Consider the following 16,450-nt stretch of genomic DNA (forward strand, 5'->3'; position numbering starts at 1 on the left):
AACTCGGCGAGTAATGGGTCTAAAGGGGGAGAGACAGACTGGAGCTGTTCTTGTTATTTAGGGAGAGAGAGGGGTTGCTGTCAGGCTCTTTGCAGGGACTGAAAGATTGATCACCGCACTTTTTTTTGTACTCCTCGAGCCCACCCCAAAATATCCTCCGCTAAACTCCCGAGTTCCTGATCTTTATAAAAAAGAAAAAAAACATCTACATGTGCGTCCTGTTGAGTTTGAAGGCCACTCAGCACACTCTCACTCAGTGTTAGTGTTCATATTATTGCTGCTGTGTTATTATTTGTACTATTAGGAGGAACGGGAGGCCTGCGCGCTCCCCTCCTCTCTCTACGGTTGCACGGAGCGACCTCGCTGTGAACTCTCTCTCTCTCTCTCTCTCTCCCTCTCTCTCCGCGTAAACACACAGGACATTTTTAACACCCATACATCACTGGAGAGAGGGCGAGAGAGAACCATAGCTAGCAAGAAGATATTTGGAGACTGTGGACAGAGGCTATTTTGGTCAGATTATATTTAGACAATATTTAGGTTTCTATCGCTCTCTCTCTCTCACACACACACACACACACACACACACACACACACACACACACACACACACACACACTGAGCTCCAACAACACTTCCCAAATACATTTGATTAAAAAACAAAAGAAAGTATACACTTACACACCAACAGGCTCCCTGTCTCTGCCTCTCTTCAAATCTAAATGTCTCTCTGCTCTGTTAGAAGCCAATGTGCTTCATCCCCACTACCGCTGAGTAGAAATCTCCATCATCGTCTACTCCTGAGCTGCTGCGCCATCTAAAACCCTCTCCAAGTTTTCTGTGCCTAAATTGGGGATTTTTTACCCTGTGTCACAATGTATAAGATTAATGAGCTGAGTGCTGTAAACAGTTGGGCTTTTTTTTTCTTCTGAAGGAGCCATATTGTACACGGTGGTGGCCAGCTCCGTTCACCTAATGTTAACCGTCATTACATCACCCAGAGGACCAAAGAAATGTCCGAGATGCTCTATTGTTTGTGCGCAAAACCGGGCCGGGATGCGCCGACCCGCCGCCCACACGGCGCACATGGCGACCGGCCGCCTTGTCGCTCCCCCCCCTCCCCAGACTTTACCCCCCGTTAAGACGAAACAATAGCAGCTATCCTGTCATATAGCCACAGCATTTGGGGGAAACATAAAAATGCTGCTTCCCACAACCATCGCCGCCGCCAGGCCCGGACCCCCGATTGGCTGTTTTGGGTCACATGACCAGGAATTGGCTGCAATTTCGCCCCATAGTTGTTCAGTTTAGCCTACCCAGGTCCCCATACGCTAGTAATATCACCAATATACACAATTATTATATATCCACCGCATTTACGCCATTGCGGTCGGGAGCCTACATGCTCGTGCGTTTTTTCATTTCGTTTTATTTTTTTAAGAAGCCATATTGTGTTGTGTGCGTGTGCGAGCGTGCGTGCGTGTATGTGTTTTGTTTTTTTTTTATTTTGGGGAAGGGATTGTTTCGGGGGTCTCGCCGTTTGAGGTTGAAGCCGGTTTTGAGGGAGCTATGAATTTTGAATTTGAGAGGGAGATCGGTTTTATAAACAGCCAGCCGTCCCTAGCAGAGTGCCTGACGTCTTTCCCCGCCGTCCTGGAGTCATTTCAAACTTCATCAATCAAGGAGTCGACAGTAATTCCGCCTCCCTTCGAGCACACCATCCCCAGCCTCAGCCCCTGCACAGCCAGCCAGCCGAGACCGACTGCAAGGAGCCAGCAGAACCGGAGAACCTCCGTCACTAATGGCCTCCAGACGCACCACCGAGCCGCACAGCAGCCCTGTCCGCCTGGCCAGGCCCCTGCCCCGGCCACGGCCACCCCGGCCGGTCCGCTGGCCCACGAGTTCCCCTGGATGAAGGAGAAGAAGTCATCAAAGAAGTGCCCAAAGCCGGGGAGTAGCTCCAGCGGTGGCGGATCCATCATCCCCCCTGCATCTACCTCCCCATCGCCGACCGCCTCCGGGTACGCTTCGGCGGGCATCGAGTCACCCACAGGTCGGTATGCTGGGAAGAGGGAGCCAGAAGGCTATGTGTGCGTGGTGGGAGTGTTAAGGGTGTGCAGCCTGTGCTTTAATTTACTGTCTGCATCTTCATTTCACTTCCACTTCAGAAATAGCATGCCATTTATTACACACCGCATGGATTTGGTTAGATGACATTGTCTTTTTCTTCCTCAGTGTGTGTGTGTGTGTGTGTGTGTGTGTGTGTGTGTGTGTGTGTGTGTGTGTATTGTGCAGTGCTGTGATGCTGTGTCAAGAGGGAAGCCATATCTAGACCACTGCATTATGCTGCAGTGCTTTACACTCTCTCTTCATGCACTTAAAAATGCACCCATTAACACATTATCTGTGTCATTTTTAGGATCAATATGTATAATTCAGCTTCATGCTAAGGGCAAGCCTTTCACACCAGCATTATTTTAATTCTGTAGCATCTATAGCCCAAATTTCCAAAATGCATTCTGTCCATATTTAATTCTTTTATCGTGCGTAAAGACGCGCAGAGGGGGGGATTTTTTTCCTTAATGCAGATGATTGCTGCTGCAGCCTGTATCATTCTGTTCATTTGGTGGTGTGATTTCAGCAGCAGCTGAAGCATCGCCCTGACATTATATATTCATAACACAACTGAGATGGTAGCCATATTGGATGGAGGTAGGAAATATAATGGCGAGGCAAAGCGACCGGACAGAATATGTTGGGGTGTGTGTGTGTGTGTGTGTGGGGGGAGGGGTATAAACTACATCCACAGATACAGATTGCACACAATCTGATTTTCTTGGGTTTAGGTCATTTCCGTCTTTTACACTGGCCTCCATAATCACTGCATTTGTAAAGTTTTTTTTTTTTCCTCTATTTTTTGCTCATCCAAACACACACACACACACACACACACACACACACACACAATCCCAACCCATTCATTTTAATGGAATTTCTTGTTTTCTCGTGTTCCTTTCTCGCCCAATTTCCTGCTTTTTCTGATCTACTTCATAAAGCACTTGATGGTTTTAGTTCTGTTTCTGACAGATACCGCCACATGGTCTCACATCGACATTCCCACATCTCCCTGCACATTTCCTCCCAATCCCATGATTTATTTATTTCCCTCTCTCTTTGCATTTCTCTGATCACATGCTGCAGCCTCTCACAGCAGGCTCGCTGCACTCCAGGCTTTACAGAAAAGAGAACCCCTCTTTGGCATTATCATCATCTGTCTTGATCTGCCTTTTCTTTTCTTTATTATTATTTTTTTTACCAGCATGAAATTGGTCCGCGTTAACAGTTATGGCTTGGGCTGCTACTGTAATTGGAAGGAGTATTTTTTTATGAGACTTTTTGTGTTTTATTACTGTTTTATTACAGACAGAAGAGCCGAGGGGAATTCCGCTCGATGCTGAAGCAGCTTATTTCGTGGCTGGAAATCTTGCACGCAATAAAAAAAAAATGTAGAGGTTTTACAGGGCTCTCATGAAATAGATAGACACTTTTAAGTTTAAACGAAATATAAAATACAAATAAATAAAAAAAACGCGCGATAATAGCTTCAAAAGATTTTACACAATAAATCCTCCACATCATTTCTCTCTCCCTTTATTTGTCTTTGTCTCCCTGCAGACCCGAGCCAGGCCTGTCTGGATAGTGGAGGAGCCGGGTCCCGCCGGCTGCGCACCGCCTACACCAACACACAGCTGCTGGAGCTGGAGAAGGAGTTCCACTTCAATAAGTACCTATGCCGGCCCAGGAGGGTGGAGATCGCCGCCCTTTTGGATCTGACCGAGCGGCAGGTCAAAGTTTGGTTCCAGAACCGGCGGATGAAACACAAGCGCCAGACTACGCACCACCGGGACGGTGGTGGAGGCCATGAATCCAGCGACCCGGGCGGATTTGAGCCGCTTGAAGGCGCCGATGCCTCATCCCCGTACTCCAGCCAGCCGCTGGAAGCATCCGGCACCGGGGAGGCTACATCGGACGGCGAGCCAGGGAGCTGCAATCCATCTTCGGCCGCCGCACCCACCGCCTACGCTAATGACAGCGGGGATAATGCACAGCCCACGCCGGAGAAGGGAGGCCGATTGAGCCGTCCCGAACGCCCACCGCTGCCAGGGGCATCTGGCTGCTCTGACGCTGCCGCGGCTCACCACTCCCCGCCGACGTTCACCGCCACGAACTCCTCTAATAACCCGGACCTGATGCAGCTCAGCGAGGCCGGGCCCGCAGCAGCGTCCGATCCGTCATTCTCGGACTCCTCTATCACCTCCACCGCCTCCTCCGCTGCTGCTGCTGCTCCTCCCGCCGCCTCCTCCTCCGCGCTCCCCGACCTGGCCTTCTTTGCCGGGGACGCATGCCTGTCTCCCAGCCTGCAGAGCTCGCTGGATAGTCCGGTGGATTTCTCCGAGGAGGACTTCGACCTGTTCACAAGCACACTGTGCGCCATAGACCTGCAGCACCTCAACTTCTGAGGGCCAGCTGCAACGTTTCAATATAAAAGAAAAGTACAAATAAAAAAATTAAAAAAAGGAGTAGACAGACAGACCTGTGTGGATGAGCAATCGAGCGGAGGAGACGGCACTCGGCGAGGACTCTGCTGTTTAAAAAGCATAAAAGCTTCTCGGCAACATTCCTGAAACATTTCTGACTGAAAATTATGTTCGTTTTTTTTTTGTATGTATATATATTTTTGCATCTTCTTTCTGGTTTTATTTTGCGACTGTATTGTAGTTAAAGAGAGATGCAATTCGTTTCATTTTTTTTAATTTTTTTATTTTAAACACCGAAGGGACATTTTTTTTTTTTTTCACGGTCGAAACGTTGTGGATTTTATCTCTTCCCTTGTTCAGGTATTTATTGCCTTTCTTGTTTCTGATCGTTTTTGTTAAAAGTATTAACACTCATCAGTATGTGTGGATTTGTTTCCTCGAGTGCAATCTGGTGCAGCTTCATGGATCCTTAATAACTTCTCAGGAACTGCTCACGGAGTCTAGGTGCAGATAGCTGGACTGCTTTTAGAAAAATCTCAACTGAAGAATGAATTCATTGTCTCTCTGAACGAGACAAGACGAGAGAGAAGCCCTGCTGACGACCCGAGTTTTAGACCCTAGTTTATTTATTGAGATTCTTTAATAGTGAAAATCCAAATTATTTATTGTACATATATTTTCATAGTGGAATAATAATAATAATAAAAACACAAACATTTACGATGTGGCCCATGTTGTTTTGTTATATGAATTCATACCTAAAGGGATAGTAATTAAGTGAAGAAATATGGCATGCAGTACATATATTTTTTATGCACTTTTATAATACCCTAAATATGAAACAAAAGTGAGCATTCAACAGCATATTAGTGAACCTTTTATATTTGTATTATTTTATTATTATTTAGCTGCTGTTGCTTGTACTAATGCACACTAATTTATTGAACATTTATTGTAGTAGGCTATAGGCCTAATTTCCATGATACATTTATACAATGCAATAAGCATAAGCCTATATTTTCCACAGGGTACAGTTTGTCAATATGATGAAATATTTGTCATTTTAACTTTCTAATATATATTTTGATTTTGGTTCATAATTTGGACTGAATTGCAAATTTCAAGTTTAAATGCATGGCTTTGTCTAGTTTTCCCACACATTGCAACATACATGTTTAGCCTGATATAGCCTGGTATTGCCCAGTATATGGTTCACTTTATGTGTTTACACAGAGATAACCCTGAAGAATGAGATATTTTCCAGAGCAGATAAAAAGAGGAGAAACAGTCTGAGGCCACAGCAGGTCATTGTTTTCCTAGATTAGCATGGGTAGCCCTCTGCCTGAAAGTATAGAGGCCAATGGTTAGCTTAGCATGGCCCTCCAACAGCAGTAGTTTTCACCATGTAAAAATAGCAGAGAAACTATGTAGCCTTTTACTGACTGTGTGTGAGACCCAGAGCTAACCACAGTGCAGCACGACTCACCTTCTATATGAGCATTGAAGCTAACTGTAGCTTGGCATTGTAAATTCTCTCCCACTATTAAGCTGGTAGGGTGAATATGGAGCAAACCCTGAACTCCCTGCCACAAGTGTGTGTGTTTGTGTGTGTGTGTGTGTGTGTGTGTGTGTGTGTGTGTGTGTATGTATATGTGTGTGTCTATGTGTATGTGTGTGTGTGTGTGTGTGTCTTTGTGTGTATGTGCATAATGCTAGCTGCTGCTCCTCCCACAGAGTCAAAATGGCGCTGAAGACAAAGCAGGATGTGAACAATGAGCAGTGGCAGCCATTACAGGATGACTGGCTCAGTGTGACATGCATGGTGTGTGTGTGTGTGTGTGTGTGTGTGTGTGTGTGTGTGTGTGTGTGTGTGTGTGTGTGTGTGTGTGTGTGTGTGTGTGTGTGTGTAATAGGGAGAATAAATAGGCTGTGCCTTGTTTTGTTTTTTACACTACAGATTCAAGATAGGTTTATAACTAGTTGTTTTATTTCTTGTGATAGCATATTAATAAAAGTAATAATAACAATACAAATTATAATCATAATAATCCCATTTTTTGATAACATTTTTAGATTAGGCTATAAAATTATCTAATACTGATATTTGCAATGTGCAAACCTGAATCAGAGAAAATTGGAACATTGACTGGGTTGATATTGGCAACACAACCAGTTAACAAGGAAAGTGTTTTAATGCAGTTTAATTTGAGCCTATTAAATCACCCCCTTTGTGTGGTTATGATAAAACAATAAGACAACAATCTGGTGTCCTCCCTTCAAGAAACCCCTCCACCACTTTGTTGAATCCAAAAGGAGCATCCGATGTGTTTCACATAGTAAAATAATGCTGTAAATATCAAAAATATGCAACACGGAAGTAGCTTACACGTGTACTGCTACTGGTAGAAGCCTACTTCTTCTACAACAATTACTACTACTACTACTACTATTACTACTACTACTACTCCTACTACTAATGGGCAATTGTGAAGTGCTTTAGATAAAATAAAAATGAATAAATAAATCATTATCAAAAACAGCATAAACAGTAAAAGCAAACATTCAAAAACAAAATATTTCACACTAAAAATCCTATTTAAAAAAACAACGTTCAGTGACTAGTAGATATAAAAGCAGGGATTCAAAAGAAGACTGGACTAACAACATTTTTTTACGGCAGTTCTGCTTGGGGTCTGTAAAAGACGTGGTCATTTTTAATATAGTCCTTTGGACTACGAAAAGGCAAAATGTTTTCAGAATCTAATCCCTGGCATGCTTTAAAAAAAATCTATAGTAAAATGTTAAACTGTAACTAAAACTGGCATGATGTTGTAACTCATTCTGGGTCATTCTGGCAGTGAAGTTTTGTACTAACTGAATTCTTTAGACAGTTCTGGTTGGCTAGCCACACCACCGCCGCTCCATGGATTGTTATTAGGATGATTATCACAGAAGCCTGAATACAATCACCGGACGGCAGCTAGCAGCTAGCAGCTAACAGCTAACGGCTAACGGCTATCTGGCTGTACACACTCACCGGAGGGCAGCTAGCAGCTAACAGCTACTACCGCACTACTGTTTTTTTTAAGGGGGGAATACACTTCAAGACGTGCCATGACCTGTCCTCTGGAGGACATAGCCACACCACCGCCGCTCCATGGATTGTTATTGGGATGATTATCACAGAAGCCTGTCTGAATACACTCACCGGACGGCAGCTAGCAGCTAACGGCTAACGGCTATCAGCTAGCAGGGCAAGCTAGCTACCGGCAGGATCGAGACAGGGACCAGGGTAGGTGAATTTAAACAATGTCTGAGTTGAAAACGCATCTTGTTGACACGTAAGGTCCCTGTTCATGTGGCACAGACATATTAATTGCATATTGTGTCTGTTAAGAGGCACAAAGGCACTCTAAAACTTGCCCCGACCACTGCCGTTTTAGCTCAGGGGACGCTTGTAGTACGTAGCTGCAGCTTCTCTGTGTTACCTGCGCTGATTCGGGTCAGGGTTTTTTCTATCGAAAGTACTCGCGTAGCTATAGCGATCAAGATTAATGTAAAAATTGGCCGGAATTCTCCTTTAAACTATATCTCCCCAGTCAGAAGCTGGACCTTAAGCTTATTCTTTTTCAATTTTTTTTATAAAGTATGAAAGCTTTATATTACATTTAGTGCCACTGTTGGTAGGTCTATTTATGTTAAATTACCAATTTAAACACAGGAATGTAAGAAACTGTAGGATACTGTAATGTTAGTAAGAGACCACTGCCGACGGGAAGGGATCTAAATAATGCTCCAAAGTCAGGCAACATTTTGACGAGGGAAAAACCGGCAAGGACATTTTCAAAGGAGGCCCCTACCTCTCACGTCAATATAAATGAAAATGGATTTTAAGGGTATCCACGTGTCTCCCCTTTGCATACATGCCGTTTTTAAACAGTATAAATGTGTTATTTCTGCCTATTCTAAAATGGTGTATTTGAATATTTCTACAAACTGGGGTCCTTAAACAGTCTTGGAACTGAATAAATTGGGTATGATTGGAAAGCTGAGACTCATGTATGGATGTACATTTATGGATGTATGGCTTTCCTAGATATATTGGCAATAAGGATGTTTCTGTACAAGAGTGCTCAAATTTTTTAATCTTGATCGCTATAAATATGCGAGTACTGTCGATAGAAAAAAACCCAACCCAAATCTGTGCTGGCAAACTTGAGTTGCTGCAGCTACGTCTACGAGCTTCCACTTAGCTAAAACGGCAGTTGTCGGGGCAAATTTTAAAGTGCATTTGTGCCTCTTAACAGACACAAAATGCAATTAAAATGTCTGTGCAACATGAACAGGGCCCTTACGTGCATTTTCAACTCAGACATTGTTTAAATTCGCCTACCCTGTCTCGATCCTGTGTGTACAGCCAGGCTTCTGTGATAATCATCACACAGCAGTTCCGTGTGTTTGTAGTTCATCCATTTTGACGAAAACTTGAAGTGAAAATAGTGAGGGGGAAATGAACTTCAAGTTTTCGTCGCGAAGGCATGACCTGTCCTCTGCAAGACATAGCAGTTCCGTGTGTATTTGTAGCTCATCCATTTTGTGTGCGATCGATCTGGTGTTGGTGAGTAGGAGGCTTGGCAGTGGCGATCTGTGTGGTAGTTCACTTAGCCGGGCCTTCGTCGCCTGCAGCGACTGACAACAATCCAACGAGCGCTTGTTGAAGTTAATTTCCCCCTCACTATTTTTGAGGGGGAATAAACTTCAAGTTTTCGTCAAAATCATTCCAGACGGCAACTAGCAGCTAGCAGGGCGAGCTAGCTACCGGCAGGATCGAGACAGGGTAGGTGAATTTAAACAATGTCTGAGTTGAAAATGCATCTTGTTGTCACGTAAGGGCCCTGTTCATGTTGCACAGACATTTTAATTGCATTTTGTGTCTGTTAAGAGGCACAAAAGCACTCTAAAATTTGCCCCGACAACTGCCGTTTTAGCTAAGTGGAAGCTCATAGACGTAGCTGCAGCAACTCAAGTTTGCCATAACAGATTTGGGTTGTTTTTTTTTCTATCGACAGTACTCGCATATTTATAGCGATCAAGATTAACGTTAAATGTGATATTTTTATCAATTCTTCTTCAGTCAAAAATAGTTAAATTTTGCACCAAATCTGTTTAACAAATTTTATTAACCCAGGAATGGCTACATCTCAGCTTAATCTTCAGGTTCTCAGCTTTTAGTGTATACCACTTCTATGTGGCACATACTGTTGACCTGCTATCTCCTCATACAGATCCCCTGTACCCCCTTGGGTCTATGGTGAGTCTCTAAGGCTGAAAGTAAATAAGTAGTGATGACAGAAATGGTAAATTAATGTTATTCAGAAGTGTGTGTGTGTGTGTGTGTGTGTGTGTGTGTGTGTGTTTGCACTGCACACATACAGTGCAACACCAGTTAAAAAAGTCTGGACATGCCACTGGATCCGAAGTATGGCTCTTGATGTGTGTGGTTTGAGTGTTTGAGATACACTAAAATTAGCATAAAGATTCTTTCCATTTTTCATGCTAAGCTAAGATAACAAGCTACTGGCTCCAGCCACATATTTACTGTCAACTCAGACATCAGACAGGCATCGATGTGTAAGAAAGCGAATAAGTATATTTCCCAAAATGTTAAACTATTCCAGGTGTAAATTACATCTGTACAAGTTGACCACATTCTTAGGAAACAATACTGGTCATCAAGTGGAGAGGTTATCTAAGTCTATTTTCTCTTCAGCGATGCTTTAGCACTCAGCGCTAAATCAAATGTGAATTTTCCAACGTTACAAACCTTTCAGTACAAAATCTGTTGTTTCCCTAAATCATTTTTTTGCAGAGCCATGGCTAAGGGAGGCTTGTTGGTAGCCCCATTGTTGCCAGAACAAAAAGCAACAGCAATACACCTTTGCACATCTCCTAGGATGAAGTTACCCACTTGATTTGACAAATTCAGACTGCCAAAGCATTGTATCAGCTTCTTCTGAGGTTTAGAATGCATCTTTTCACAGAAGAAGGATATCTCATATCTTACAGTGTAATCTGGTCAGGAAGGGATCACAGCCAATATGGAGATGATGCATGATTAAGAAAAACAGTAACTCTTTTCATGTACATACAGTATGGCAGGTGACAATGCAGGTGAAAGACTTGAAAGAAAATCCAAACTATCCTTTACAACGTTTCAAACCTGCAAATATAGATCGAAACAACTATATTAAATAGCTCATATAAAACGTGTTTCAAATATGACACTGTGATTACCAGACTCAAGACTGGGACGTACGGCGTACACTGCAACACACACACACACACACACACACACACACACACACACACACACACACACACACACACACACACACACACACACACACACACTCTCTCTCTCCCGTAACCATCCATCTAAGTGTATCTTGTAGACAAAGAGATTACAGCAGAGTACATCTATATGCTGGGAGACATATCTCACCTTCTGAGTGCCTATATATGTGTGTGAGGGAGCTATTGTGTGTGTGTGCGTGCGCTCCAGTAATCTCTCTCTCTCCTGGCTGTCACCGCCTGTCGGCCTGCTGCCATGCTGTGATACGTGGAACGCTCCTTTATCTCTTGCATCACTGTCACCATCACTGTTATGATTGCTGCTGCCTCTGTGTGTGTGTGTGTGTGTGTGTGTGTGTGTGTGTGTGCGTGTGTGTGTATGATATTGCATAACTCAGGCATGATAGATCCCCCACTTAGCAGCACTAGTGAAATATGTGAGAAGTGGATTTTTATCATCCCGAGCGTCAAGAGGAAACTTTACCCTTCAACACACAGACAGTCCCGCTGCAGTGCTACTGCACTAACTTTACACACAGACATTTGTTGCTGACACACATTGCAACCTGCAAGTTAGAGTGGTTTGACTAAAGAGAAAGGTAAGAACTGTCTGCCCTGCCTCAGGTTCTAAATGCTTTCCAAAAGACTGGAACAATGCAAACTATGGCTCCATGTTGTGGTAAGGCACCCCTTTAAGAGGTTGATTACTAATACGCCATAATAATAAAAATGGTTGCATTGACCAATTGTGAAAAATGTCAACAATAACTTTATTAATTATTCAATAGAAAACTTTTAGTATTGACTTATTAACATTTTAATTGAATGCTTGTTGGAAAGTAAGAAATCCATGAGTATTTATTAAGAGATTAACAAAATTTTTAACTGCATTGTTACATAATAGACAACCTAGCAACCTAAAAGTTGTCTTTTAGTAATGACTTATAATTCATCTCTAAAGAAATATTAAAGGCCCACTCCAGTCAAAAAAATTTTGCTTATTTTTACCATAACTGTGATGTTTGAGCCTCACCGCAGAATGATATCTGTGCAGAGTTTGTTTTATCAGCTGAAGGAGGAAAGTTTCTCCATGCTCACTGTCATGTGACCGGTCATCATGTGACCAGCTTGCTGGCATTGGCTATCATAGGAAATAAACAATGTTTGCATATTCATAGATTCTGAATTAAATGTCATTTTTAATAATTTCTAATGAGATAATTATAGTAATTGAATTGAAATCAGAAGTTATTATTAAGAGCAGAGTATTTTTGTATGGAGGGGGCCTTCAAATATTTTTTTTACCAGAAATAAAGCCATTAGTAACAACTTATAAACCCTTTATAAAGGACATCTTATTAATTGTGCAACACATCCTCAAATTACATTGTAGGTTGATTTCCAAAGACTCACAAAACAACTCATTCTATTTACTGCCACACGGTGCAGTTTAAAGCTTTAGTGCGTAACTTTTTGATATTAATGAACGACGGTTACATTCAAGCCATGCCAAATGAGTTGCTACAAAGCTAATTAAGACTATCAGCTCCACACAACTCTCTCAGTATTTCTCAGTATAGTTATGTTCAGAAACTAGTGTCGTCCGGCGACTTTCGTGAGCAGAAACTCGAGTGAAGATAATGACCTCTTCTGAAGAGTCCATCATGTTTTGGTAATCCTCCGTGTCCTCCTTGGCTATTAGCAACTGCGTTGGGGAGGGGTGGGGTGGTGCACGATCACGGAAGGCTTGTACCATGTGGACGCGCCGACAGTTTTGTTGTCATTATCGTCTGGAACAGGTGTATACACTTTGACGTGATACGACAAAGTTCGTTTTAAGCATATTGAATCTTTAACTCTAAATGCAGCTAGTTGCAGCTGACATGCATTGCAAATTTCAAAGCAAAGTGTTAACTGCAAATGGCTTCCTTTTTAAATAAAAGAAGGACTTGCTCAGTGTGCAACTTTGGTATTCAAAGCTCAGCCACTTTGAGTTACATTCTGTGGCAGGAAAGTGGTATTGTGTCCTGTTCTTTTCTTTGGTCCTGTGGCAAGCCAATCACAACCCACAGCTCAAAACAAAGCAGGGTGCTGTTTTTTTTTAATTCAGCAGCGGTTGAACGCTTTCACTTGTGATTCAGCTGACAATCTCTGCACAAAAGCCTACACTGCATGAGCATCTTGTTCATGAAGGTTGGTATGTTAGTATTCCAGAATTTCAGGTTTGATTTTATATTATAAAGTACAACAATGTATGTAAAAAATAGGGAAAATCAAATGAAATCAGCAAATGTTTTAAGAAACTGCACGTTTCAAGTACAATTTAACATCCAACATGACCTGTGTTCCTATTGGCCAATAAGCAGGTGCGATTCTAGGATCAGACCTTTAGGGGGGCTCAGCCCCTAATGAGAATGTGACACGGATACAGTGCCTTGCAAAAGTGTTAACCCCCCCAGCTAAATCAGTAATTTCATTAGCCGATAATCTCTGAGCTAGCTACTGAACAACAACGTCAGCTAACGCTTTTTGACACTATTAACACTATGATGGAACTAAACCTGACACTTTATAAGTCACAGTAATAACGACCAATTTGACACAATGTTCTAACATTCAGCAATTTTAGTTGCTTATGTTTCAATTTGGGTTCTAATCTGTGCCATGAAATGACCAACTTCTTCTGTGGGGACTACCAACGTTAAACTTCACAATCGCACTCCTGCTCTCCCTCTGATAGCTTAGATAGAGACTCAGCTAAATGGCTGAAATAACCATGGTTCACACTTGTGCATTCTGTGTATGTGTGGGTGTGTGTGTGTTTGTGTGTGTCACATGCACAGAGAGGCAATAATTTTCATACCTCACTGCTTTTTCTGTGTGTGTGAATGGTGTGTTTAATAGCATGCACTAAGCTAAGTAACCATCCGTTCTTTACGTGAGTCAGAGGCAGATGATCAATGCTTCAGCCTCTGAGGGCCCCATCAATTCACAGTTTAGGTGTGTGAGAGAGAGAGAAGGGTGGATGGTTGTCCCCCCCCCACACACACACACACACACACACACACACACACACACACACACACACACAGACACACACACACACACACACACACACACACACACACACACACACACACACACACACACACACACACACACACACACACGCAAAACTGTATATTGAGTTGTCAGCTCAATAACCCCTAACACTTGGAGGAAACACACCAACCACAAATCACAGTGTATGTGTGTGTTGCTGCATCCCCCTGCAGTCTCTCTCTAATAGGTCAATAAAGAGCCATTCCACAGGATTTACTGGTATTTACCAAGGGGCCAACACAGACAATTGTCAGTCAATCCAACTGCACCAATTAACAGCCAGTAGATAGACTGCTGAGTGGTCAGCAGTCATGCTAACTACTGACATCACTAAAACTGTCCAATCAGTGAGTTACATGTAACAACCACAGGTATGACGGCGACCCTTAAAACACTTCACTGTAATAGAAAGGCAAATTAATGTTATTCCTGTTACTCCTATTCATTTCATTTATTAATTAATTCTTTTTCAGCTGAGCCAATCACAGCCACATCAAGATAATTCAGTAGCTAGACAGTAGTGCTGTCACAGAACACATTGGTTTTCAGTTAAGTAACAGCCATCATTGCTGGACACTTGAAACTAGTGTGTCCTAAGTGGCAGTTCTTCATACTCACCACTGGGTGTCAGCTCCAAGAAAACTCTACATGTGTTGAAATGAATGGGACAAAACGTACTAGAAACACAAAGTCAATGCATTTTCCCAACATATTTTCACATGTAAATCGGTAAATGATGTGTTTATTTCAACCAAAACTAGAGTTGTGATGGTTGGAAAAGTGGATTTGTGTATTTTACGATGCTAAAATTAGTGTTTATTTACATTGAGTCTGGTCTTTTTAGCGAATGCAATGTCACGGATGTTTTTTGTGTTTAAAAAAAAGGATCTTACTCTTTAACAGAAAGGTCAACCTCCTTTGAAATCCTTTCCATAATAGTTGTCAGACACTTAGAATATTAATCTGAGCCTGTCAGCGGCAAAACGAGCACTTTTGTGAAGTTAAATACAAGCTGGACAATTGCCCTATTAACTTACACTGTAGCTTGTTTCTCCGCTGCCGACTGCAGCGATCTCGCTTAATACTGGACCAATCAACGATTGTTGTTCCCATCAGTCACTTAGACACAAACACATAGGAAAATAGGGTCCAGGTAGAAAAGAACGGTAATTACCCTTTAAAGGTGGATGCATGAGGACTGTTGAATTATTTATTAATGTAATAAGGTATCTGTTTCCTAAATGATTGGTTCCTTAATATATTCAGTTTATTGTTATAAAGGTGTTTAGGTCTCTTTGCTGCGACTGAATAGAACTAGTTGATGACATTCCACTGAAAGGCAGCAGGTATGAGTTTGAGTTCTATTTTTTGTTATTGTCGTGAAATCCAATGAAAAGTCCAAAACCAAGAATGTGTTAGTCAGTCTCTCAATACTTTCTGACTTCCCTAATCTGTATGGTTCTCACACCCAAGTCCATTGGTTCCTACTGAAGATGTAAATCTTTAAAATGGCTCAGCAATTTTCTGAGAACAGCGGGTCACTGCAGTTTTGATCAAAAATAACTTAAACAGGAGGAAATACTGCACTAAGGGACTATTTTCAGCGGCAGATTGGTGCTCGAGTGAGTATTTGTGGCAGCAGGACGGTGTATAATCACACACACTGTTTGATATGATGCAAAACAAGACATGCAAATTAGGTGTGTTTCAATCAAGTGGTTTAGAGTGAATAAACTGGAGTGTAGTTTGGTCAAAAGTTTACGCTATAGGCTACACATAGCTGTAATCTGCCAGTAAACAGAGTAAAAGTAACGATTGCTAACCGGAAATAAGTCACCTTGGCCATCTAACCCATCTAACCGGATAATCTAACCCATCTACGAGAGAAAAATGGAGAGTTCTTAAGAGATTGTGTTAAATTTTTCTTTCATGTTGGCTATAGGCTATTGGCCATGTTTTATGCTGTCTGGAGAGAAAGACACATTATGGGAAACAGCTGATCAGGGAAACAGCTGATCAGTCAGAGTTAGCCTAAATGTTCGCTACGTCAGAACTTTTTTGGCAAAGGCAATTCCATATCCCATTCAGCATCAACTGTTTTTCCACAAAGGAAAAAAAACAATCAAGCGCAACTAAGAAGGTTTTATCAAATTTTACCATTCAGCTTTTCTAATGCGCTACTTTAAAATGTGCATCTAAATTTGCGAACGGAAACATGACCAGAATGGCTCAATGATGTGTTTTTAACAACAATAGAGCTCTATGGCAAAGAGGAAGAATATATATCAGGCTTTGATACACATACAATACTTTAGTCTATACATTCATTGTTGGTTTTGATGAGAAAAATATACCAGACTTGGTTAATAAACTTTTACAGTCTGGATCCTCTGGCTTAGTTATTTTTAATAGTTCATATTACTATTCATGCACAAATGGAGAGATGTCAGAGTGAGTGC

General features: G+C 42.1%; 1 protein-coding gene across 1 annotated transcript; it reads left to right on the plus strand.

Moving 5' to 3' along the window:
• Window positions 1–462: 462 nt before the first annotated feature.
• On the plus strand, window positions 463–5,245 carry hoxb2a (homeobox B2a). The gene is made up of 2 exons (XM_078270306.1): window positions 463–2,053; window positions 3,676–5,245. The coding sequence occupies exons 1-2, from the start codon at window positions 1,570–1,572 to the stop codon at window positions 4,518–4,520; spliced, it is 1,329 nt and encodes a 442-aa protein (XP_078126432.1). The 5' UTR covers window positions 463–1,569; the 3' UTR covers window positions 4,521–5,245.
• Window positions 5,246–16,450: the final 11,205 nt, after the last annotated feature.

The sequence above is a fragment of the Sander vitreus genome, chromosome 15, assembly GCF_031162955.1.
Source record: "Sander vitreus isolate 19-12246 chromosome 15, sanVit1, whole genome shotgun sequence".
NCBI classification, from domain to species: domain Eukaryota; kingdom Metazoa; phylum Chordata; class Actinopteri; order Perciformes; family Percidae; genus Sander; species Sander vitreus.

Coding starts and splice junctions, on each gene's coding strand:
- hoxb2a (XM_078270306.1), top strand. CDS start 1,570: ATGAATTTTGAATTTGAGAGGGAGATCGGTTTTATAAACAGCCAGCCG. Junction 2,054..3,675: donor GGGCATCGAGTCACCCACAG/GTCGGTATGCTG, acceptor GTCTCCCTGCAG/ACCCGAGCCAGGCCTGTCTG.